The 24,753-nt window shown below is 36.0% G+C and overlaps 1 protein-coding gene across 1 annotated transcript in view; it reads left to right on the top strand.

The window, feature by feature from the left end:
* Positions 1-24,753, top strand: part of LOC137407199 (uncharacterized) — a 46,762-nt gene that overhangs the window by 5,226 nt on the left and 16,783 nt on the right. Inside the window, exons 2-18 of the mRNA XM_068093802.1 lie at positions 597-770; positions 4,625-4,728; positions 6,871-7,045; positions 8,430-8,572; positions 9,994-10,150; positions 11,814-11,950; positions 13,221-13,394; positions 14,943-15,155; positions 16,384-16,599; positions 16,971-17,259; positions 17,576-17,842; positions 21,392-21,631; positions 21,839-21,969; positions 22,703-22,902; positions 23,215-23,234; positions 23,432-23,542; positions 24,013-24,147. Coding sequence (XP_067949903.1) covers positions 597-770; positions 4,625-4,728; positions 6,871-7,045; positions 8,430-8,572; positions 9,994-10,150; positions 11,814-11,950; positions 13,221-13,394; positions 14,943-15,155; positions 16,384-16,599; positions 16,971-17,259; positions 17,576-17,842; positions 21,392-21,631; positions 21,839-21,969; positions 22,703-22,902; positions 23,215-23,234; positions 23,432-23,542; positions 24,013-24,147 — 2,886 coding nt within the window. The remainder of the gene's footprint in view (positions 1-596; positions 771-4,624; positions 4,729-6,870; positions 7,046-8,429; positions 8,573-9,993; positions 10,151-11,813; positions 11,951-13,220; positions 13,395-14,942; positions 15,156-16,383; positions 16,600-16,970; positions 17,260-17,575; positions 17,843-21,391; positions 21,632-21,838; positions 21,970-22,702; positions 22,903-23,214; positions 23,235-23,431; positions 23,543-24,012; positions 24,148-24,753) is intronic.

Here is a 24,753-nt window from a genome sequence, read left to right as displayed (position 1 = left end):
CCGCAAAGATGAGATAGCTTATTACTGTACATTTGAACATCTCAGTGTAACCATGTTGTAACTGGATTGAAACCCCATACCCCATCCAATCATTGCATCAGTCCTTTTACAGTTACAATCGTACATGCCTGATCAGATATATCGAGTATATATTCATAGAAATGCACAAGATTTGTATTTGCATACCCGGCATTGAAGGACCAGGGTCGACGGGCTTCACATTTTAAGTGTTATATCGCTAGTCATTAATATTTTGCGGGAAACTAAAAAATGAAACGTGTTTTTGTTAATTTGCTCAATTTTATCCTGGTGTGCGGTGAGTACAGTATATGAAAATATTTTTTAAAATGTAATATTTTGATCAGTTGATAAATATACACGTATCTCTATGGTGAGCATGCTGCTGCCTGCTAAAATATTTCATCTGTGAGTTTCTGAATGTCACTAGTCTTTGCTACTTAATGAAACCAGCTGCATGTATAAAACAGTGAATATCTATGATAAATCCGTGGCACAACCTTAATGCATATCATGAATCTCCTCCTGAAATCTTCACTCAACTGTTCACATAATAAAAGCAATATTTGTTTTGTTAGATGCCATTTCAGCTGGAAAGAAGTTTCACCTCGCCTTTATGGAGAATACAGTAGAATATCCGATAGATGGCCCCCTTGAAGTGTTTGTGTCCAACACTGGAGACCTACTTGCAAATGTAACAGTATCTGCTCCAAGGGACCGATGTCCATCAGTTACCGCAATAGTTCCTGCAAGTAAGTTTCTGAGCTGAGCAGTGCTCATTGGGTAGCAGTTGGTCCACAAGCTTGTTAAAATAATAAAAATGTGTTTTTTAGATTGGTTACATAGGTTCTTAGGCTATGATTGCTACAGTAAATGGGGCGATTAACTATGATCAAATTATAGGGCATCTTGCCATACTAAGCTAGCTACTCCTTCAGAGGATACAAGCTTATGTTCTCCTCACAAACCCTGATTTGCAATAATGCTGACCGATTGTACTGTATATTGGCTAGTGAAAGTGGGAATGTCATTTCCTGTAACTTTTTAAAAAAGGAAAATGTGCGCTCGTCACTAATACAATTAGCCAATGAAACTGTCATGAAGCAAAATTTTTTTAACAACAACCAAACCTTGAGCATGCTGATCTAATTCTGATGCCAACAAACCCATATGTCAAATGCAAAAGTGCCAACAGCCAGGTTCAGCCAAGTTTTATCATGTACATTAAAAGGCGAATGGGCAGGTGTGTTGTCATGTCTGTGTGGCATTAACGGGCAGGTGTGTTGTCATGTCTGTGTGGCATTACCGGGCAGGTGTGTTGTCATGTCTGTGTGGCATTTACGGGCAGGTGTGTTGTTACGTCTGTGAGGCATTAACGGGCAGGTGTGTTGTCATGTCTGTGTGGCATTAACGGGCAGTTGTGTTGTCATGTCTGTGTGGCATTAACAGGCAGGTGTGTTGTCATGTCTGTTTGGCATTAATGCCCCATCATTCTTATCGATTACAAATGTAGTATTTTTTAAGATGCATAAAATTTAACGGTTTCTCTTATTCCGCTTTGCTCAAAAAGCTTGACCGCAACGCGTAACCTTACCCAATTGTAAGAATTTCGAGAGTGTCGCCAAGCGTATAGTGAAAAAACTGTCTCAACTGAGCGTATCCTATGATGTCAGACAATGAGCTTACTTTTGTAACTAATCACTGCGTGTCACGACTTAGCGAGGTGTGAAAAGCTTGTGTTACTGCTTACGCTAGTACAAGTTTAGATCATGCCACGCCCCTGGCTGCAAAATTTTCTAGTTTTTGTCAACATTGATAGCCTAAGTCGATGACCTACACGAACTGCATATCGCTAGAATTATAAGCTAGGCTTGTAATTCAACAATGCTATCAGACGAAAACTTGTTCTTAGCTTCTGATATCATCTTCATCAATAGCTAATCATTTGATCTTCGTATCGCGCAGCTACTGGTTATACGTATATGATAACAGAGTCTGTCGGCATTGTTTTGATATCACCTCTTCTATAACCTTTTGAAAAACATGCCTAGCTGATTGCCTAAAATGGTAGAAATATCTTTTAGATAGCTTAGATAATTTTCATTGGCCACTCAGGTTTGCGGTCTTGACTCAACTGCAAGAGTTTGTGGCCCTAATACCTAAACAGCGTGATAACTCTACTATAGTGTGCCAATACCCCAAAATCAAGCATATTGATAGAATCAGAGGCTACCTCTAATCTCTGGCTGTCTCAAAATAAAAAGCCAAGCAATGCTCATTCGGCTCTAAGTTTTGCCAGTTTCCACGACTCGGTTGAACCGCAGGTTTGATCTAAAAAGGTCTGCAAAGCAAGCGAGTTTTGTTACTTTGCAAATTTCTATGGAATGTTTCAAGCTTGCGAAGGATAGAAATGGCACTTGCGCATGATGCTCAAGAAAATGCCGTGCAAGCTATTCCATTTTAAACATTTAATTTGCATCAGTTGTTCTTATTTCAATTTGAGAAGTTCTGGATGTGCTGCTGTGACCTCTAGCATGGAAATCATTATCCTTTTTAACAAAGTGCCTGCGTTTATCCGCATCATGCAAAATATCCATTGAAATGCTTATCGCATGCTAATGCAACGTGTGCATAACTCCAAATCTAGATCATCCGCTTCTTCATGGAAACATGGTGCATGTGAAGGCTTCACTTTAGTCTTTCTCATGAATTAGAAAGTTAGACTATCTTACTGTAGAAATCTATGAATGTTGAACATATGAAACTCTATCGGTTGTATTTAATACAATCTGTAGTAAAGTCCATTTTTAGCTCGTAAACCAGTGACAGCTGGTTGGCAGTCCAAATCAAATGCTTCACTCGCTTGTGGTTAGTATATGGTTCAATCTAAAACTGAGACAAACCTCACTCTATGTTTACGAACTGAAATGAATTTGAGTAAATGTTGAGCTCCAAGTGCAACCCAATTTCATGATAGGAAGCATGCTATCAGTTGTGTTGAGTGGCAACCATATAACCACATATAACCTACATCACTCAACATCTTGTTACTTATTTCGTAAGGAACGAAACGCAAAATACTCAAAACTCAAATAAGAAATACTTGTGCGTCGTACTAAATCGCTGGGCTAACAAGGATGTAATGTAGCCCTACTATTTATATTTTGCTTGTCGACGTGCTTTCAGGTTTAAAACAAATGCGTATAGCTAACAAGCTGCTATTAAAACAGATTGTTTCATATAGCCAGTTATGTACGCGTTCATGGTTTCTATCTTTTGGTATGTTATGATTATATAAATAATATATATATTATATATATATTGATGTTAAAGAGTTTTAGTAGTTTGGTTTAACTCTAATTGAAACGGCTTCAGAATATGAATTAATTTTTCAATTTTTATAGCATCATGTACTAAACCGTTTTATTAAGGGTTTAGTACATGATGTTTAGTTTAATACTGATTTTTATTTAGATCTGATATTCACATGTGTACATATACAGTAGAAACTCTAATTACAAAACATGCAAAACTTCCAAGTTATAAAATCTTTTTTTCGTAAAAATATTGCTCCGAATAGCGAAAGATGCTTCTAAATATCAAACGAAATTTCAAAGTTCGAAAGCGTCATGCCTGAGCTGCTCCGCTATTGAGCGATGTCTAGCACCTTCCTCCCATTCCGTTTGCCCATTTGTTTTCCCGCTGGTATGTACAATGTGTATCACTCAGTTTCTGTCGCTAGCGAAATTCAGTGAATGTCTAGCCTTGTCAGCCAATGACGATGGTAAACATACTGTTCATAGTTTTTATTCGTTCTTTTTCTGTTCTTGCTTCTTTCCATGTGTAATTTTTTATTTATTATTCACCGGTAATTTAATTTTAGCGTGTGTTTGTTCCTGGTTTTAATCATTATTTATAATTTATACATATATTTTGTCCGCATTTCATGGGCGCTGGGAAGGGATTACGGCATTTATAAGCTAGTATACGTTGCCATTTATGAAATGGTGTCATTTTTGGAAACCATTTTGTAAACTAACCCCAAGCCACCTCATAAATAGAGCTTCTACTGTAGCTCATTTACAGGCTGTTAATTTTTCGATTTCTATATTTCTTAGCTCGGATGCCTTTTATCAAATTCACTAGTCCATCCTACTGACTATTACAGCTTTGCTGAGCTGAGGCTAGCTAATAGTAATTGTTACTTTCACATTATAGAGACAACCTTTTTTGGGTTTTGCTACTGGGTAGCTTAACGAAACACAACTAAGTGCCGTGCTTACCCAAATATGTGTCGATTTATGCAAATGTGTTGACCACACATACAGCTAAACCCTAACACTCGCTTCACAATTATTTCTACTAGAGTATTACATACATTTGTTAGTTCATTTTTGAAGTCTTAGTAGTCCGAGTGAACGTTTGAGTTGACCTTGACATAAATGTTAGTTTTTCCAATCTATTAATGTTTTTTAGCCGGCCATTTTTCAATATTAGAGCTGTACGACTGTGCACAAATTTTCTTCTTTCAGAGCCTTACACGTTAGAGTTGTGTCAGCTATTTTTTACCCCAACTCACTGTTAGAGCCGCTCTCTATGTTTGTAGACAGCAATGTTATGATCGGAGTATGCTGGTGGATGAAACTCCTCGCCGGTGACTATTGGCCTAGCTATAGGACTGTTCTAGTAGAGTCTGACAGGGATGTCATGGTGAGTAGAAAAGAGCTTTTTATTGCTAGAAATTGCCTTCTCTTGACTGATGATTGTCAAAACCTCCGTGCTGTTATAAGCTAACAAATTCTTGAATTTGATGTACGTGTCTGTTAGAAGCAGATCGCTTATATACATGTACATGTATATGGTAGAAGGTATATACATGCATATGGTAGAAGGTATAAACATGCATATGGTAGAAAGTATATACATGTATATGGTAGAAAGTATACACATGTATATGGTAGAAAGTATACACATGTATATGGTAGAAAGTATTTACATGTATATGGTAGAAAGTATACACATGTATATGGTAGAAAGTATACACATGTATATGGTAGAAAGTATTTACATGCATATGGTAGAAAGTATTTACATGTATATGGTAGAAAGTATACACATGTATATGCTAGAAAGTATTTACATGTATATGGTAGAAAGTATACACATGTATATGGCAGAAAGTATATACATGTATATGGTAGAAAGTATATACATGTTTATGGTAGAAATTATATACATGTATATGGTAGAAAGTATTTACATGTATATGGCAGAAAGTATATGCACGCATATGGTAGAAAGTATATACATGTTTATGGTAGAAATTATATACATGTATATGATAGAAAGTATATACATGCGTATGGTAGAAAGTATTTACATGTATATGATAGAAAGTATATACATGTATATGGTAGAAAGTATATGCATGCATATGGTAGAAAGTATTTACATGTATATGGTAGAAAGTATATGCATGCATATGGTAGAAAGTATTTACATGTATATGGTAGAAAGTATATACATGTATATGGTAGATAGTTTTTGGTCTGATCAACTTTTACTCCGTGTATCAATGCCATCAAACTTCTACTTTTAATTTCGTGAACATGTGAATTTTCCCTTTTATGATCTAATTTTCAAATAACTCTTTTACTCTCCACCTAAATTACTTTTTAATGTATGATGTTCACATTTTCTCGAAGCAGTTCTGTACGTGAGGGTAAAGAGGCTGGAAAAAAAGTAAAATATACAAAAAACTCAATAGCTAAGTTAGTTTTAACTTTCTTAAATTAAAGTAAGTTACACAACTTATATTTATTAAACCTACACTTTTGTTAGTGTGTCTGTAAAAAAACAATAACAAAATACTTTTTCTTATTGAATAGTAGTTTGAAAATCACATATCATCTATTTTAATAGTCCATTCGCTTTTTAACAAAGTATGCTAATTACCTGCAGATTTTAATAAAGAGTAAAGTGAATTATCTTGGATTCTTATGACAATATTTGATCCAACTTATAAGTGTTTTAAAATACAGAGCTGGTCTCAGAAGGAATTAGGTAACTTATTACCTGTATGTTGATATTTGATTGTATAGATATTATAGTATTTGGTTTTGTCATTGATGAACTTCAGATATTATCGTTTGCCTTTACGATAAATTGTTTTGGTTTGAATTATCAATTAAGAATGCGTTTAAACAATTTAATGCCAATATTCTCAATAATTTTCTCTTTCTACAGCCTGACCAATAAGCCCAAACAGAGCACTATGCAAAGTGAGATTGAATTGTCATTTTTATAGATGCTTCTATACTCATCAGAGTATAGATTATTGTTAGTTGTATCCATTTATGTAATCTGATATAGGTCACAACGACAATACATGTGTTTGCACCTCTCTCATTAATATACATGTATATTTGCACCAAGTTACATCAAAGAAAAGCTTTGGCTCAATTACCTCTTTTTTATCTGGCTACTTGGCATTTAAAAGAGTACTATCACAAAAATTTAGTAAGTTTTGTCAAAAAGTGTTAGCATTTTTGTATCATTTGCAATTGTTTTTGATTTTTGAAGCAATTTGACTGCCAAAATGTTTCAAGTTTACAATCAACAAAACATGATTGCGGTTAAAAGCGATTAAAAAGGTTAAAAAGCCAAAAAATACTGAAAAGGAAATATCACACAAAAGTAATGATACTTTTTAATAAAATCTACTAAAATATTTGTGCAAGTTCATCTTTCAGTGAAGGTTACGCTTTATGAGAAGATAACTCTACACATACCATTTAAAAGTATACAGGCCAGACAGTATATCATTAGTAATACATTACCTTTTTATTGCAGGTGTATGGCAACAATAAGGAGCGTTTCTCTGCTGATGGATTCTATGCCATTCCTTCAAGTCAGTTAGCCTTCTCCTATATTGTAGCTGCCTTTGGGGCAGCCAATATCGCCACACAGTTTGCAATTTCTTCTACTCAAGCTTTCACCACTGTGCAGATTTCTTTGCCACACGCAGGTGATTGTTGTTTTACAGTTATTGTGGATGGTGCATTGCTCTACCTTCCATGTGCCATTGATATAAATCCTTTGATGTGCCATTGATATAAATCTTTTGATGTGCCATTGATATAAATGCTGGGACCACAATTAATGTATTCACCTGTCTATTTTGGCAGTGTAAAAAGTACTCCTAAGTTTCCTACTTTGGAGTTATTTTTGACGAGTGCATTAAATAACTCTAAATGTGTGGGTGACATAAGTGACTCATCTAAATTGTAAGGAAATCTTTTGAGTAGTTTGCTAACATGTCAGTTGATTACAATTCAATAACTATCCCCTCTGTTCAATCACCTTATCAACTGGTTGTTATTACCAGCATGTTAGTAGCTAACTGGATAATTTTGACGGCTGCAACTTTGTACTCTACTTGCCATTTGGAATCAGACTAAAAACAAAGTAGATCCAGCTATGCCACTCACATTTATTAGCTTTGGGCAAAAGATGTTCATGACTCAGTATAGACATAACAGACAGGATGTTCATAACTCAGTATAGACATATCAGACAGGATGTTCATAACTCAGTATAGAGATATCAGACAGGATGTTCATAACTCAGTATAGACATATCAGACAGGATGTTCATGACTCAGTATAGACATATCAGACATGATGTTCATGGCTCAGTATAGACATATCAGACAGGGTGTTCATGACTCAGTATAGACATATCAGACAGGGTGTTCATGACTCAGTATAGACATAACAGACAGGGTGTTCATGAGTCAGTATAGACATAACAGACAGGGTGTTCATGACTCAGTATAGACATAACAGACAAGATGTTCATGACTCAGTATAGACATATCAGACAGGGTGTTCATGAGTCAGTATAGACATAACAGACAGGATGTTCATAACTCAGTATAGAGATATCAGACAGGATGTTCATGACTCAGTATAGACATATCAGACAGAGTGTTCATGACTCAGTATAGACATATCAGACATGATGTTCATAACTCAGTATAGACATATCAGACAGGATCTTTCATGACTCAGTATAGACATATCAGACAGGATGTTCATGAGTCAGTATAGACATATCAGACAGGGTGTTCATGAGTCAGTATAGACATATCAGACATGATGTTCATGACTCAGTATAGACATATCAGACAGGTTATTCATGAGTCAGTATAGACATAGACCTATCAGACAGGGTGTTCATGAGTCAGTATAGACATAGACCTATCAGACAGGGTGTTCATGACTCAGTATAGACATATCAGACAGGGTGTTCATGATTCAGTATAGCCATATCCTTCAGGATCTTTCATGAATTGCATAAAAGTATTTTTTGTGTTGCTTGTTTATCGGTTATTGTATTCTGACTTGTAGAGATGGTTCCAGTTCAAATAAATTACCATGGCTTAGTATATACCAACGGAGACACATTCACCATCTTGTTGGATGAGTATGAAACGTATTTAGGTCAGAGTCGAGGAGACTTGACAGGCACAAAGATTCTTGCGAATGCTTCAGTTAGTTAATTATTTATCTTGATTCATTTGTTTCGCTGTCATCAATGTTCACATCCACTAGTAAAGGTTCGGCGTGGTAACATGCCGCTAGCAATCTCAAAGCCATAACAGGAGTTGTCGTCGCATTGTGAACAGCATGGTTTGTCATCTAGAATCAATGAATGGAATAATCATCTGATGCTTGTGCAAGCTTTTTCTTATAAAGTGTACACAACACTTTATGGCGTTTTTATGATTAACTTTCCTACTTTTATGTTCACAATTTGTTAGTTATATCTATTTGCTAATTAGCTTTTTAGTATTTGTTTCTAAAAATTCTTACTCCTGTAAATCTTTCTATTGTTCCAAATTCTTTCTTTTCTTGTTTTTTCCAGTTCTTGTTTCATTGTTTTTCTTTATGCTTATTAGTATTATTAATTGAAAGTAAATAATAGCTGAAGCCAATGTGGACTAGACAAAAGGTTTCACCTCGAAATCTAAGGTATTATCAAAAAATCCAGATTTCAGAATTCTAAATCGTACGATTTTTATAAGATATGGCCGGTCAAGTCAACCAATCTTAATACTCAGCTCAATGGTTCAGACACCCTTTGGTAATATTGTTGAAAGTTATACCAGGACTTCCATGTTGTTCATGGTAGTTATCTCTGTCTAGTGTCGCGAGACTTGGATGGACAGAACTCTGCTCTGAATATGTAATGATATAACAAAGCAGTCCGTTGCATACTACCTCTTTTACTCGCTTCAGCTTCAATTAATGTTACGTAGTCTGTCTGTACATTTTTAGTTCTAAAAGATGAATTTCCACAAAATTTCAGTAGATTTTATTAAAGAGTAATGGTATTTTTCTATTATTTTCTATTGTTTTTTTTGTTTGAGGTAATCTGATCGCCAGGATGTTTCAAGGTTAAAATCGACACAACTTATCACAGTTAGCACGCTCAAAAGAAAATGCGCTATGAAATGACGCACTACCCACACGCCTGCCTTTCTATCTTTAGTATTGATATTGACGATAGTGTTCAAGTTGCAGCATTGTTCGTCTCCATTCTGTTGGTCTCTGCCAAAGTGCAATGAGATAGCCTACGTCATAATCACACTTTCCTTTTAACTTCGATCAAGCTCTATCAATTTTAATATAGAAACATCTCGGCAGTCAGATCACCTCAAACATCAAAAACAATCGCAAATGATAGAAAAATGCTGATCTGATACTTTCTGATAAAATCTACTAATGTTTTATGTAAGTACCATTCATTTTGTATCTCTCATTTGGTCTTTCCTGATCACGAGGCATTTCATTATATTTTCCAACACTCTATTCGTGCTTGTCTGCACTTTAGGTTTATTATAATAATCATTATTACTGTTATTTCTATGCACACCTGCAGAGAACTTACTGAGCTGTTATCCTGTTTCAGATTGCAGTATTCTCGGGTAATGTCAGAAACCTAGGTGATGGTAGCTCAAGGGATCATCTGGTTGCCCAGCTGCGGCCTGTGGATGACTGGGGCTCACGCTTTATCATGGCCCCTGTCCCGAGGATTAATAATTTTGGTGACATCGTTAGAATCATTGGTAGGTCAACTCGTTGAGAAATACTTGCATAGGTGAGATCATATACACTGGAACGTCGGTACTCGAATGATTCCGAACTCAAGCAATTCAGAAACAGAAGAAATTCGAGAATAATTTACCTCGGAATTCGAACAACCACGTGTTCGACGATTCAGCAGCATCAGTTGGGGTTAGCCTGTCAGCGAGGAGAGTCTCACGCTCTTTGCATAGTCCAAAAACTTTATTTCACATTTTTAAAACCAATTTTTAATAATCATGGGTCCTACGCAAGTCAGCAGGGGTGAGAAGTTTAAAAGAAAGCCTTTCAGGACTAGAATTGAATTCAAAAGGGAGATAATAGCGACGCCTGAAAAAGCAAACATTTTTTTTTTATTATTCACTAGATGAATCACCGGTGTTGCACAGGTATTAAAAATCAGCTTATAAACAGTGACAGGTAATGTAGCTGCCTGCCACTCGCCATTAGCCTGGAACATTGCCAATGACTAATTTGAGTATGCTACTATCCGTATTGCTAAACTTACTAATAAGAGCCGTGAGAGCAAGCTTTATTGCTATGTATATTTTAACCGACATAACGACTCATAAGGTCTAATGAATAGCGTAGCTTAATTCACGTAATAAATCTTAATTCATATGCTTAACCAAATCCAACACAAAGCGGAAACTTCATTTTTAAATTTTAATGGCTATAGCTGGACAGACAGATGGCTATTGAGATAGATGTAGAATGTTAGTAATTATGTTTTAAGTACTATTAATTCATTAATTTTAACTGTTTTTGTCGAAATAAAAAAATTTCAAAAGTTATTCTGCCCAGCAGATGAGGATCCCATTGCAGATACCTACAGTAGTACCTGCTGGTATCTCATATAGTACAGAAATCTCTCGCTACTTCCTCAGTACTTGGCTGGGTTAAAAATATTTATTAAATATTAACAAAAATAAAAATTGAAATACATAAATCCCTCTCCTACTCCGGCCCAGTGAGGTCCCTCCTTGAACATCATAGTGACAGGAGTCATCGTCTTTTGAAGTTTTTCCGTTACTTTTTCCGAAGTGTGAAAGTGCAAAGCACGTATAACACCCTTCAGCATGCTTATTTGAATTGTTCGAATCTGGGAAAAAATAAGTCTTTTATTAATGAAAAAGTGACTTTATCAAACAGGACAAGCATACAGCAAGCAAAATTAGTTTCTATTTTATGGACTTTTGATTTTCACGGACGGCGCCCATCCCGATTAACCGTGCAAATCGAAGGTTCACTGTATTTGTAGAAGTGTGCCTATTTGAAGATCATACAACTAGAATTAAAAGTTAATTACATTAAGTTTTATCAGTGCTATAATATAGTAATAGTACACAAAACTTACATTGAAACACTTAAACAAAATAGACATTAACAGGTATTTTGTGATGCCTGTAATGAGCTGTACTAATTGTGAATCATGACATCAATTTTGAGGAATGATAGATATTGGTAGCTGATGAAAATATGATAGGCTGTCATAGTGTAAATATTTTGCTTTTTGTATTTTTTTCTGGTGGTATTTGACAAGTACTGATGCAAAAGTGATTTTTGTTTGAATCATGTTCGACATTTCTAATAGCCATCAGGTTTTACTAAAAAAAGAGATATCTCAGCTATTTCTGGTTGTTTCAGCAAAAAGTCCAAACACTGAATTCACGATGAGATGTTCCGAAAGTCCTGATGTTACTCAAGTTCTATCCTCACCAGGGTCTTTCCATGAGACAGAAATAACATCTACTTGTTTCCTATCCTCGAACAAGCAGCTACAAGTGAGTTGATAAATAGATGGTTTTCTAAGGGTTTCAGTGGTTTTTACGCTTTTTACAATTTTCTTCTTTTAATTTTTTTAAATTATTTTGTTGTAGGTAATTATTGACCAGTCCAGTCCGAAAGTTGATAATTACTAAGTTTAAAACAAACTTCTACCTAATAGTAGGCTACTGTTTTTACAGCATTATTTGTATCAGATAGTTGAAAAGCACAAAAACATCTTGATCAGTAGCCAACTTCTTGAGAATTCGTGCAGTGAACAACGAGGTGCGTTTTTATTCAAAGAGAAGACCACTCTCTAAGATTGTGTACTATTCGTGTGGTGTTAAATATGAACATACAAACCATTTTAGTTGATTTTATCAAAAGTATCGGTAGTTTTCTACCATTTACAAAATCATTGTTCTATCATTTGCAAAACAATCGTAAATGATAGAAAAATACTGATACATTCTGATAAAATTCTACTAAAATTTTGCGTAAGTTCATTTAGTTTTGTTCACAAACTCAACTAAATCACCTAATTATTCAACTTGCACAAATGTAGCCTTAGATCCTCATCAAGTAAGCAGTCTGTTAAATTGATTTGGCATGAGATCACATTTGCTCTATATTATCTTTGATATAAATTATAGTTTTAAATATAGTTAGCAGTAATTTTGCCAGAAGATGAATCAAATTAGAGTTCTTGTTACCAATTGCTGTTTCTCATGCTTTTAGCCCAAGCTTTGTTCCCAGTCCCAGCGTAGCTGTTTCTCAGTTTTATCATTCCATAACTATTCACCCTTTTCACCCCTATTCACCCACTATTCACGTGATATCAGACTGCGTCATATTTTCTATGTATCCTATAACTTTATGCTTAATTTCCTGCATAGCATTGTATATCACAACACAGCTTGTCATATGCCATGCACCATGTCATACACCGTGTCATACTATAAATCTGATCATGCCATGCACAGTATCATCTCACACATCTAATCACACCATGATTCATATCATGACATTATCACACCATACATCGTATTATGACATGCATCATATCATGCAATGCATCGCATCATGCCATGTGTCACACCATACCATTCCTTGCATCGTATCATCCCGTTTGTCTTATTATGCCATGTATCATATAATGTCATGCATCATATCATGCCACGGCTCATATCATATATGACATTATGGTACATATCATATCACACCATGCATCATTATTCACATCAACACGCCCCACCACACATCTTGTATCATATCTGTTTTTACTAGGTGGTGCAGATGGTCAAATCTCAGGAAGCTCCTAGGATAAATGATGTGGCTGATCCAGCCATGTTTCTTTTGGTGCCACAAAAAGGTTGGCTCAATGACTATCTTTCTCCTTCCCCCGTCACGGCTTCCTCCAATCTTCCCTACAGAAAAAACTTTGCCTTTATAGCTATTGCTGTAAGTATGGCGACTGTCAGTTTCTACTGCCGTAGTTTCTGGGCTATAAGTGGCTCCAGAGTGTAAGTCACACCAGCAATAAAATGCACAGTAATGAAGATTAAAAAAAAACATTTAAGTTGCACTGGAGCATAACTTGTATTTTTGGGGAAGTTTATTTAATAAAGTCCAATACTAAGAACAGATACATGTATGTCCTGTAAAATTTAAATGACGAACACTTTAAAAATGGAATAGAGACAACGGCAGGCGGAATGGTATGCTTACACTACATGGCACAGCTGAAAACCTGACTCATATATTAACATAACATGTTATGTTAACGTAACATGTTAACATAACATGTTATGTTAACATAACATGTTATGTTAACGTAACATGTTAACATAACATGTTAACAACATGTTAACATAACATGTTAACATAACTTGTTAAGAGCTAATCTGATAACTATAGCATAAATAAAATGTTAAGTAATTTACCAAAATCATCTTTGCCAATCCAAATGCGCAGTCAATAAAATCAAGTGAATTCTTCATTCGTAGCATTACATTCCAACTACGCTAACACTTGAGGTAGAAGAGTCGGCGATTTAGCTTTTGACCCGCACTTGGAGTTTTTTGGTTTTGTCATTTTAGTTAGAGTAACTTTCGATTTTTGCGTGTTGTAACAGTTTTACATAAGCGCTTTATAGTACAAGTCACTGCGGAATAAAAGGCGCACCTTGGCTAAACTGAAAAAACCGCAACTTGTGCGGAAAATTCGATACTTGTTGTCTGATTTTTTTATGAAATCACACATATCTGTTGCATGGGTAATCGCCAGGTAATGGAAGAAAAATACAATACCAGTGCTATCTGGGACAAGAATTAGATTGATTCTTGTCAGCACCTCTTGTTATCACTCCTGTTAATGAACCCGATGTGCATTGTTTAATATTGATATTTTTCTGCTGTCATGACTTGGTTAACAAATTGATATAACTTTGAGTTGTCAACCTTAAACAAGTCAGCTTTGAATTTTCTTTTCAGCATGTCGACCGGTTGGAATCAGATGTTTTGATTAGAAAGTTTTTTATATATTAGTTATGAATATCATTTTACATATACATGTACATATATGTTGATTGAAATGGTTTCATTTAATTGTTAGGCTTCTTTGCATATTTATTAGTAATTCTAAGATAAGTCAACGTCACAAATAAAAAATTGCTGAACTACCAGATATTTTAAATAGTTGTCCATAATTATTGGGAGATGCAATACAAGTAATTGAAACAAAGTACACTAGATATTGGCCGTATCAGAGATTAGAAGAGTCGTTCTCCCCTGCCTCTAGTCTAACTTGGCTGGATTTGATATTTGTTTGTAGAAGAAATGCAATGCTGTCAATTTTTGTTTTATAAAATCTTAAAAGGTTGGACTTACATTTTAAGGAATACATAAGATGTGGTCAACATATAGAATGTTTAATATCTCTTTAGACAGATTCCCGGCCAATCAAAAGTGTATAATTGAAATCATTGTTTAAATACGTTTTGTTTTCCAGGATGGACAAGAGGCAGGTCTCAGAATCAATGGATTTTCAGTGAACCCCCTGTGGACAACAATTAATGGAATTGCGAGTGCTTGGGTAGCAGTAAATGCTGGTTCTAACCGATTCACTCACAGCAACAACCAGGTCTTCAATGTTATGGTCTACGGCGCATCAGACAGAGAGAGCTATGGTTTTGCTCTTGGAGCTAATTATGGCATTATTGGGGTATGTTTGGTTTTTAATCTTAAAGTTGAGAGGTGTTATTAGACACTTTTAACAGATTTCAAGTTGCAGTATTTGTGTTGTCACTGCCAATAGGATAATAGGAATCAAAGAATGGCTGTATGCTAAAAATGCACAAAAGTACAGTATCTGTTGTTTTTATATTGAAGAAGTTTCTGTCATACTTCGTTTGCTTTGGCCTATTGAGTCATTTTTGGAGAAGCAACTCACTGTCACGCAGTCACAGTGTTGTCATATACATACATGTATATGAAAAAGTACGAAAATATATTTAAGAAGTTTTTGTCATTCGCATTTGCCTTTTGTTCTCATCGGCACACCACACCGATCTCAATCAGCGACACATTTGTGGTCACAATATATATATATATATATAATTTATGTATTATGTATCGGTATAAATAGATATACAGCCAGGTATATACACATATAAGTGGCAAAGGTGCTCTGTCTCTGATCTATGCTCCTGCCTCATTATATAGGTGCTTCTTTCGAGTAGGCTCCGCCTTTTCTATGTGGTCTCAATGGGCAACTTGGCCGGGTCGAAGTGCCAGCTCGAACACAGGGCTGGCTGGCTCTCACCACACAGTTTCCTATTAATTCTTACAGAAGTATATCTTTGTAGCATATTCCTGACCAATCAAAAGTATTATAGTTAATTATATATTAGTAGTCATGAGGAATGGATGCAATTCTATTTGTCATATTAGAGTTTAACTGTTGTAAGCAGTTTTCAGTTTGTATTCAGAAATACATTTTGCAATTGCAATTCTAGTACAGAATTATGTCACGCCATGTCAAGGAGACCTGCATACACATGTATTGATCAAGAAAGCTTTGCTATTTCGAGAAGCTACAGGCCTTATACGTATATTGAAAATTATTTTGTTTAGGGTCAAATTTTTACTTAAGTTCTGCATCAAGTTTTGTTGAAAGCTTAGTACATCATGGTAAGGTGATCAAAAGCAAAGGTTTGCTTGTATTTCACCAGTTTTTTAAATGTAGCAAAAGCTATAGTTAATGTTCCATAGATAACCGCAATAACACTAGTTCTATCACCACCAGCAGATTTGGCACCTCAGCTATATGTTAGGTTATAAGCTATATGCTAGCTATAAGCTATATGTTAGGTTATAAGCTATATGTTAGCTATAAGCTGCCGCGATGAAGGATTCTACATGAGTTTGCTGTAACCATTTTTCTATTTTAGTGCCGTGAGATTCTTATGACAAGAGGAGATGGTATAGACAATGACTGCGATGGAGATGTTGATGAGGAAGCGTGTAACCTGGTAGATGATGACAATGATGGGTATATAGATGAGGACTGTAGGAGGGCTGCAGTGGAGGCTGTTGGAATTGAATACGCGCTCATTTTTATGGAAAACAATGTAGATGATAGTGTTAATCCTACGGCAGCCCTTGAGGTCAGTTGTCTATGCTGTTGTTTTTCATTACATTGAAGTTGGATGTCTATTCTGTTGCTGGGTAGTCCCTTGAAGTTACATGTTTATTCTGTTGCTATGTGGTTCCTTGAAGTTAGATGTCTATGCTGTTGATATGTAGTTCTTTGAAGTTAGATGTCTATTCTGACGCTATGTAGTACGTTGAGGTTAGATGCCTACTCTGTTGTTATGTAGTCCCTTGAGGTTCGATGTTTAGTAGAAAAAAATATATATATGTTATATAGCAAGTATATTGACAATATTATATTAACAACATTATTATAATATATTATATAATATAATAACATATGTTATTTGCTCTGTCAGCTTTTCTGGTGTGACATATTTAACAGATATACTTGTCAGCAGCAGAGCCGGATCTGCAAGTCAACTACACTCTAGAGAATAAAGATGGCACGTTTTACGGCACAATTAATCCTAATGATGTTGACATATTTACTAACCTCTCAGTCGACTTGCGTCATACTGGCAGCGGAGTCAGCCACAACAGTATCAGAATAGTTGCCAACTCCGACATCGTAGTCTATGGCATCAATAAGCAAACGTTCTCCACTGACGGGTTTCTTGTTTTTCCTGTCGATGTTGTTGGCACGGAGTATTACACGGCTCACTACTTTCCTGGTAAGTCAAGACGATAGACATGCGACTCGATTACGTACTTTCTACTAATGCTTTAACTGAAAAACTCACAGAAAGTCATTCTTTGTGTATTATTTGTTTTGGTATTTGAACTTTTTTGGCTTTAAACATTTTTCGCCTTTCAAAAAGTAATAAAACTTAAAAGTAAATAAAAACAAAAGTAATAAAATAAATAAAGTATGTAGTAAATTTTTTGATTCCATTTCAGTGCTTTTAACAAACATATGGTCTGGTGTTAGCATTACGCCATCTGCTGTACAGGTTTTTAAACAAGGTATCTATGACCCGTTTCCTGTAGGAGAGGACAAGAATGAGTTTGCTTTTACCCCTGCCTACAATGATGGCGGCGATACGATGGTTCGTGTTACCATGCCACGTTGCAATTACTCAGATAACCAGGTTGGCAGTTGCTCCGCTTCCTTCGGCTCACAGACCATTGCTGCCGAAGAGTTTATTGATGTCACTCTAGAGTATGGCATGACTGCCCAGTTTCAGAGTGCTACCACTGATGACAATTTGAATGGTGCACACATCATCTCTAACAAACCCATCAGCGTCTTCTCAGGTTGGCATATCTGTTTCATTGTTTAAATTGAGAAGTGGTACTTGTGTTACTTGAACTTGTTTCAAGATGAAATTACACAAAATTGTAGTACCGTACTTTACAGAGTATTAGCCGCACTCCTATATAAGCCACATCTGCTCTATTTAAAAAAAACGACAATAAAACAATACATAGGCCGCACCTTTTGTATAGGCCGCAGAACTCTTGACGGTGCTTTTGAACACGGCAGCAACTTTGCTGGTTAAAACGAAACAGTGCTGTTAGGCACTTTTCCGTATTAACCGACGCTTTTTAACCCTGTGCCTAACAGAACAGTACCGTTAGGCATTGTTTCGTTTTTTCTTTCACCGCTAGAAGTGCACTAACTGGAGATTACAGTTAATGTGCTCTAGCGGTAAAAAAAAAAACAACAGAATAGCCGCACCCTTATATAAGCCTCATGACTCAAAACATCAGAAAAAAGTAGCAGTTAATAGTTCGAAAAGTACGGTATATTTTATCTGAAAGTATCGGTATTTTTCTATTCTCTGTGATCGTTTTTGATGTTTGAGATGATCTGACTGCCAGGATGTTGCAACAATAAAATCAACAAGACTTTACCGCGATTAAAATGGTAAAAAAAGTACATGCTTAAATGATGTCCCTAGTTGTGAAGCTGCCTGTCCCCATCGCTATTGATATCAGCTATTGTGTTCAAGTTGCAGCGTTACTCATTTCTATTCCGTTAGTCTCTTTGAAGAAGTGCGACCATAGACATCATAACCACACTTTCACTTGACCTGAGCATTTAAACCGCAATCAAGTTTTGTCAATTTGAATCTTTAAACATCCTGGTAGTCAGATGACCTCAAACATCAAAAACAACCGCAAATGACAAAAAATACCAATACTTGTTGATAAACCTACTAAAGTTTTATGTGAGTTTATTTTTAATTTGAGAAATGATTACTAAATTCTCCTTTATTATATACCCGTAGTACCTCCAGGTTCCATTAAGGTGTACCTGCAGCATTATAATTCATTTCAATGCGCTGTTGTCATTTCTAATCCTTGTGGTTTTGCTAGGAGTTATTATACCAATATAAGTGTGCCAGTAGCCAAGTTGAAGCGTCTTACAGAAATCTTTATAAACCAGACAACAGTACTGTAATCAAAAATAATTTGGTACTATCTTTATTTATGGCAATTCATGGCACGCTTGTTCACAAGCAGTAAAGCCGGTCAGTGATAAACATGGAAATTCATTTTTATAGTTTTTTAGCGAACTAATTATTTGACTAACAACAAAATTTAATGCTGGCAGCGCATTATTACAGTATTGTTTTCTTTTGCTTGAGGCTTGAAGAACTCTGTTTTAAGACAGCCTAATATTTATTACGAAAGCAAACCTCATCACCGTATAGTTGTGGTCGGTTTCCATTCAACCTAATTCATTGGATACGCTGTTCTAAAATATTTAAGTTTATTGTCTGTCTATCAATATGAGCAATAGTATATCATTATTGAAATAGCTTGCAAGTCAGAAAAATATAAAAATAGTTAACTTGTTTGTATCTTATTGAACCTAATTATTACAAAGACGGCACATGCTAAATTTCCACACTTATTTCTTCAATCTTCACTATAATAAGAGCCACGTCTGTCTATCCAAAGCCACGCTAAGATCGTTAGGTAAAAAATGTGTACATGCACGGGAATCGAACTCGGATATCAAGATTTTCAGCCAGCTGCAGTATCAACTGTACCACTCAGCCATCTTACTGCATTGTGAAATAATTGTACACATAGTTATTACACACGCTATACAACAACTTGATAAACAGTAAAATAGTATTCTTTATTGAGGCATGGGGAATGCACCTGTTACATACCTAAATAAAATACTTACCATACTGAAAAGATTACTTAGAATCATTTATCATAAACCTCCCACATATTCTTCTGATTCACTGTTTAAACTTAGTTACATTTTACCTATTCATCAACTTTATACTTTACGCATTTGTATTCTAGCACATAATAAATTCTACAACCGTCCTTCATCATATCCAGCTTACCCTACTAGACATTCATTACTATCTCTTCCACTCCCATCTTCTTCTACTACGTGTGGACATAGACAGGTCTCTTATCGGATGGCACGGGCTTGGAACCTATTGCCTGGCAGTCTACGCTTGATTGCCAATGCTCACAAATTTAAAGTGACTTTGAAACAACATCTGCTTGGATTATTGGGATAGCTTAGGTCTATTGACTTTTAGCTGCTTTGTCTGCTGACTTGGGTTCGGCGCCATGATTAGCTCTGCTATTGCGCATATGGACCCTCATTTACTACAAATTTCTTATCTTTTATATGTTGTATATTAAAATAATGAAAATAAATACATACATACATACACGATGATCTATCACGGCACACGAGACTACCAGCGCACTGGCAAAATAGGAAAAGAGCTTATTTTTAGATTTTTCGCAATATTTCTGTTTCTGGAGTATTGGATACTTTACTATCAAAGTGCATAGTTATAAGTATCTCAAGACAAAGGGTAGGCCAAAGTGAACAAGTCTTTGATTGATTTTGATGTAAATCCTAACATGAAAGAATTATTACTTTAAGAACTTGTTGAAATCTTTGAATTTATTAATCAGTATGAAACAAAAACTTAACATAAATTCCTACATTATGTGAAATTCATGGTTATAGGATATTTACGTTATAGCAGCATCTACTGTAGTCAGCGATGTGATGGACTGCATGATGCTGTACAGTATTGGCTGTATTTCTGTGTTTCTTTAATCAGCTTTATACCCAAGGATTAAAGGATTTACATGCAAGGATTAAAGCTGCTGCATTCTAAGTTGTTGGCTCAGGTGTAAGCTAGAGACACTAAAGAACACTCTCAGTAAGGTTACCCTTACTGAGAGTGTTCTTTAGTGTCTCTTGTTCCCTTGTATCTTCATGTATGTTTAATGGGTTTATGTGATCAAATGAATAAAATCCTGACTAAATATATATATATTTATACTAGCTGTGCTACCCGGTATTGCATTGCCCGGGTATTAAAATCAGCTTATAAACAATGAGAGTTGCCTGCCATTTGTTATTAGCCTGGCTCATTGCCAATGGGTAATTTGAATAAGCTTACTAATAAGAGCTACCCTTTTGACGTTACACCATTGCTTTGCGTCATCGCTTTGCGTAGTGACTGAAAGGAGTAGCCTATTTGCTCCAATATAGCGACATACATTGCCTCGCAAATCTATCAAGCCCGTTTGGTTTAGTTAGTAAGATGTTCGACTGGTGAATGGGAGGTACCGAGATCAAATCTTTTGCTTTACGAGTTCTTTATTCCAAGATTTTAATAGCTATAGCTGGACACACATACATACATACACACAAACTTTGACAAATATATATAGATGTATTTACATATTTATTTATACTGTATTTATTTATATTTTTTTAATATTTACAGTATATTTGCATATACTCTAGCAGAAGAGTAGCTTATAATCCTACATTAGAATGTTTGTCGATGCCTGTTTAAGGTAATGTCAGGGCTCGAGTGGACCCTACTGACGACATCAGTTCTCGAGATCATTTAGTACAGCAGCTAGCTCCAGTGACCACTTGGGGTCAAGAGTTTGTAACAGTGCCTATCCCTCGGTCAGACGATAAAGGTGATGTGTTTATCGTCACTGCTTCCGTCCTTAACACACACCTGCAAGTCAAGGTCCAGACTAAAGATCAGTTTGTATCCAGCCGTACTGAAGTCTTGCCCTATGCTGGTGAGTAAAGCAAATTTTTAGCAGCCCTGGTTTATCGCCTCAATCAGCACTATTCCATTTAAAACAGAGTTACTATGTTTAGTTTTTTTACTCCCAACTAGTGTACTATATTATTATTATATTATTATTGTATTATATTACTACAAGATAAATCTTTAGTTCTTACAAGTTTAACTCTCTATGTTGTTCTGTTGCCAACTTACCAAGGTTCCACTGTAAAACTGGATGGCGGGAGTGATGAATACATGCACTTGATAGCTGACCATCCTGTACAAGTGTTTCAGTATGTGAAGACAACTGCCAACAAAGTTGAAGAGTTAGCTGATCCTGCCATGCTAGTGAGTTCAATATTTGTTCAACATTTTTCAGCTATCACAGATTTTAATTTTAATAGAGTGTATGTTTGAAGGTAAGAGCATTTAGTGTGCTTGGGTTGCATGCTATAGGAACAGAGAGTTGGTGGATAGAGGTAAAAGAACAGGGTTGTTAGAGGTTGTGGGTACCGGGAGTTGGTGGGTTGAGGTTACAGAAGCAGGGAGTTTGTGGATTGGAATTTAGGAACATGGAGTTGGTTAGTGGATCCACAAGTTTGCTGGTTGGCATGGACGGTGAGAAGATGAAAAATTGCGAGTAAAGGTTTGGGGCTTTGAAAAAGAATAGTAGGTATGACTGCATGAACAGAAACTGGTTGGAGTGAGTGGATGGGGCTCTGTGAATAAATAGTGGGTACGTGAGACCGGCTGAATAAACAGGGTTGGGCTGCGGGAGTGTAAAGTTTATAGGTGCAGATCGTATTATGACACAGTAGAGCAGGTATAAATTAGGAAACTTTAGCTAGCAGATGTGTATAATAGAATTTGTGTCTCCTTTAATCGTCAGACTAAAGTGCTCGTAGATGGGTGAACAAGATTGGCGGGCCGAATTAAAAGTTTAATAGTTGGAAAGCGGACAAGCGGGTGTAGAGTGAAGAATGTGTGAATGAAAGACCAGCATGTGGTCGTGTTGAGAGTATTCATGAATAGTGACTCAGTATTGATGCCAGCTGCATGGAGGTCGCTATAATTTCTACAGATGATACCACCTGTTGCGCAATGGTCAAGAGATTATCAGTTCATCACACCCAGGACTGGACAAAAAGATGATGAAAATGGTGGATTTCTTCCTTTTGAAACATTTATACTGATTGTTATCAACAGCACTTACAGAAATGACTTACGTTTCGATGACGGTGCTCCACCACCCTCAGCCCCTTGGGTAGATATCTTAGGTAGGTAGACGTGTTTTCATGCATAGCTTTACCACCAAACTTCAAATATCGTGATACTGTAGCTATCGTGCAAGCATTCCGCTAACGTTGCCTACGCGTGTTCCAATTATTGAGTTTGAAGTTTTCCTTGTGGATCATGAATTAGCAGTTGGACTCCAACCTTTTCTGAACCCTATTTTGAACACTATTTCGAATTTTGTATTCAGACACTGTTCAGTGGCTTGTTTTGTTCAAGATTCAAGTAAAATATCAACTCATTTTGTGCTTGTTAATTCAACCGCCTCATCGGTGTAGGACTCATAATCTAATTGGTCAGCAGTATTCTAGCTTCAGAACGTAAACAGCGTGTCTTGACTACAGATTTCTGCAACTTCAATCTTGAGAAGATTTCAATATCAATATTTTGTAAGTACTGTTACTAATTTCGCGCCTATGCGCACCACTGAAAGCCAAAATAGCTGATGTTGGCTTTTATTTTTATGTTCTGCTCCTGTTTCTTATAGATACTGACTACTCAGCAGTTACATTGGCAGTAGAGGATGCAAGCAGTGTTCGACATATTCTGGCTCACACAGAACCATCGGTCTTTTACCAGGCTATCCTCTATGGTCGCGCTGACAGGGAGTCATATGCCCTTCCAATAGGTCTCCTTTTGTTTAAATTTGTTTTTCTGTTTTATTATCTAATGCCCAGCTTGTTTATGACGAGCCTCATTTTCACCACTTTTCAATTGATAACTCTTAAGTATTGATTTAATACACGATCAGATAAAACTCTTATACATGTAAAGAGAAGACAACTAAAGCTAACCTGTGTCTAACTGAGTATTCCATTTTTAATTGGTTGTTCCTTGATATCTAAAATCCGTTTTTGAAGTCTTAACACTGTCATATTGAAATGCTTTTTTGCTCGTCTTATCGATAACCAGAAACATTTTCATTTCGGCATGAAGTACATACATTACCTCAATCTTACAAAATTCATCTTCTTATTTAGGTAGCACCTCTGGTATGTCTCAAAAGGCCAGCATTATGTCATAGAAGTGCCATTAAGGTGAATGGTGAAATACCATCAATTACGTGTTCATGACACGCTGTTACAGGTATGCGGTTAGCACCTCATCAATGTGTTAGTACCTTACCTGCCGTGGGAGATGGAGTCGATAATGACTGTGATGGGTCTATAGATGAGGAGCTTTGCAATGAGATCGATGATGATGTTGATGGGAAAGTAGATGAGGATTGTGGGGGTAAGTAAGGCAATGATAACCTATTTCGCTAAGTTGCTGAAGTAAAGTCCTGAAAAGACTAATTTTTAGTAAAATGTTACCGATTTAGCAAAACATAAGTTGGCCAGAAGTACCAGGTAAATCTTGTGGAAGCTATCATTTGTGTTGTTAGAAAGGAACCAATCATTTTTCACGTTGTAGCATGGCGAGGGTTTTAGTTTAGTGATCGATATCTAGATTTTTTTGCGACTTTTGGCTTTTTTGTTACATTATGTTAGTAAAGTAGCTGTTCTACTTATGTCTCTGAATTCATAGAGCGGCCATCAGCTCATAAAGTGGATTTTAAATACTGCAAATGACGAAAAATCTTCACTAATATAATCATTGAAATTTTAAATATCTATTATTTCATGAAACTGCATGGCAAGACCTGTTCATTACTACCTTCTATGTAAAAGAAAAAATGTGTAGTACTCTATGGTGGAAGTGTGAAAATAATTTATTGCAAATCTTATTGCATTCTATCATCAATGTATCTTTTTAATTCTTTTCTTTACTAGCATGTATCTACGTGTACTAGTTGAGTGTACGGCATTGCTGTTGAGGCCACCCAAGGGCAACGTTCTT

This window comes from Watersipora subatra, chromosome 10, assembly GCF_963576615.1.
Source record: "Watersipora subatra chromosome 10, tzWatSuba1.1, whole genome shotgun sequence".
NCBI classification, from domain to species: Eukaryota; Metazoa; Bryozoa; class Gymnolaemata; order Cheilostomatida; family Watersiporidae; genus Watersipora; species Watersipora subatra.
This window is presented reverse-complemented; position numbering and strand designations above follow the sequence as displayed.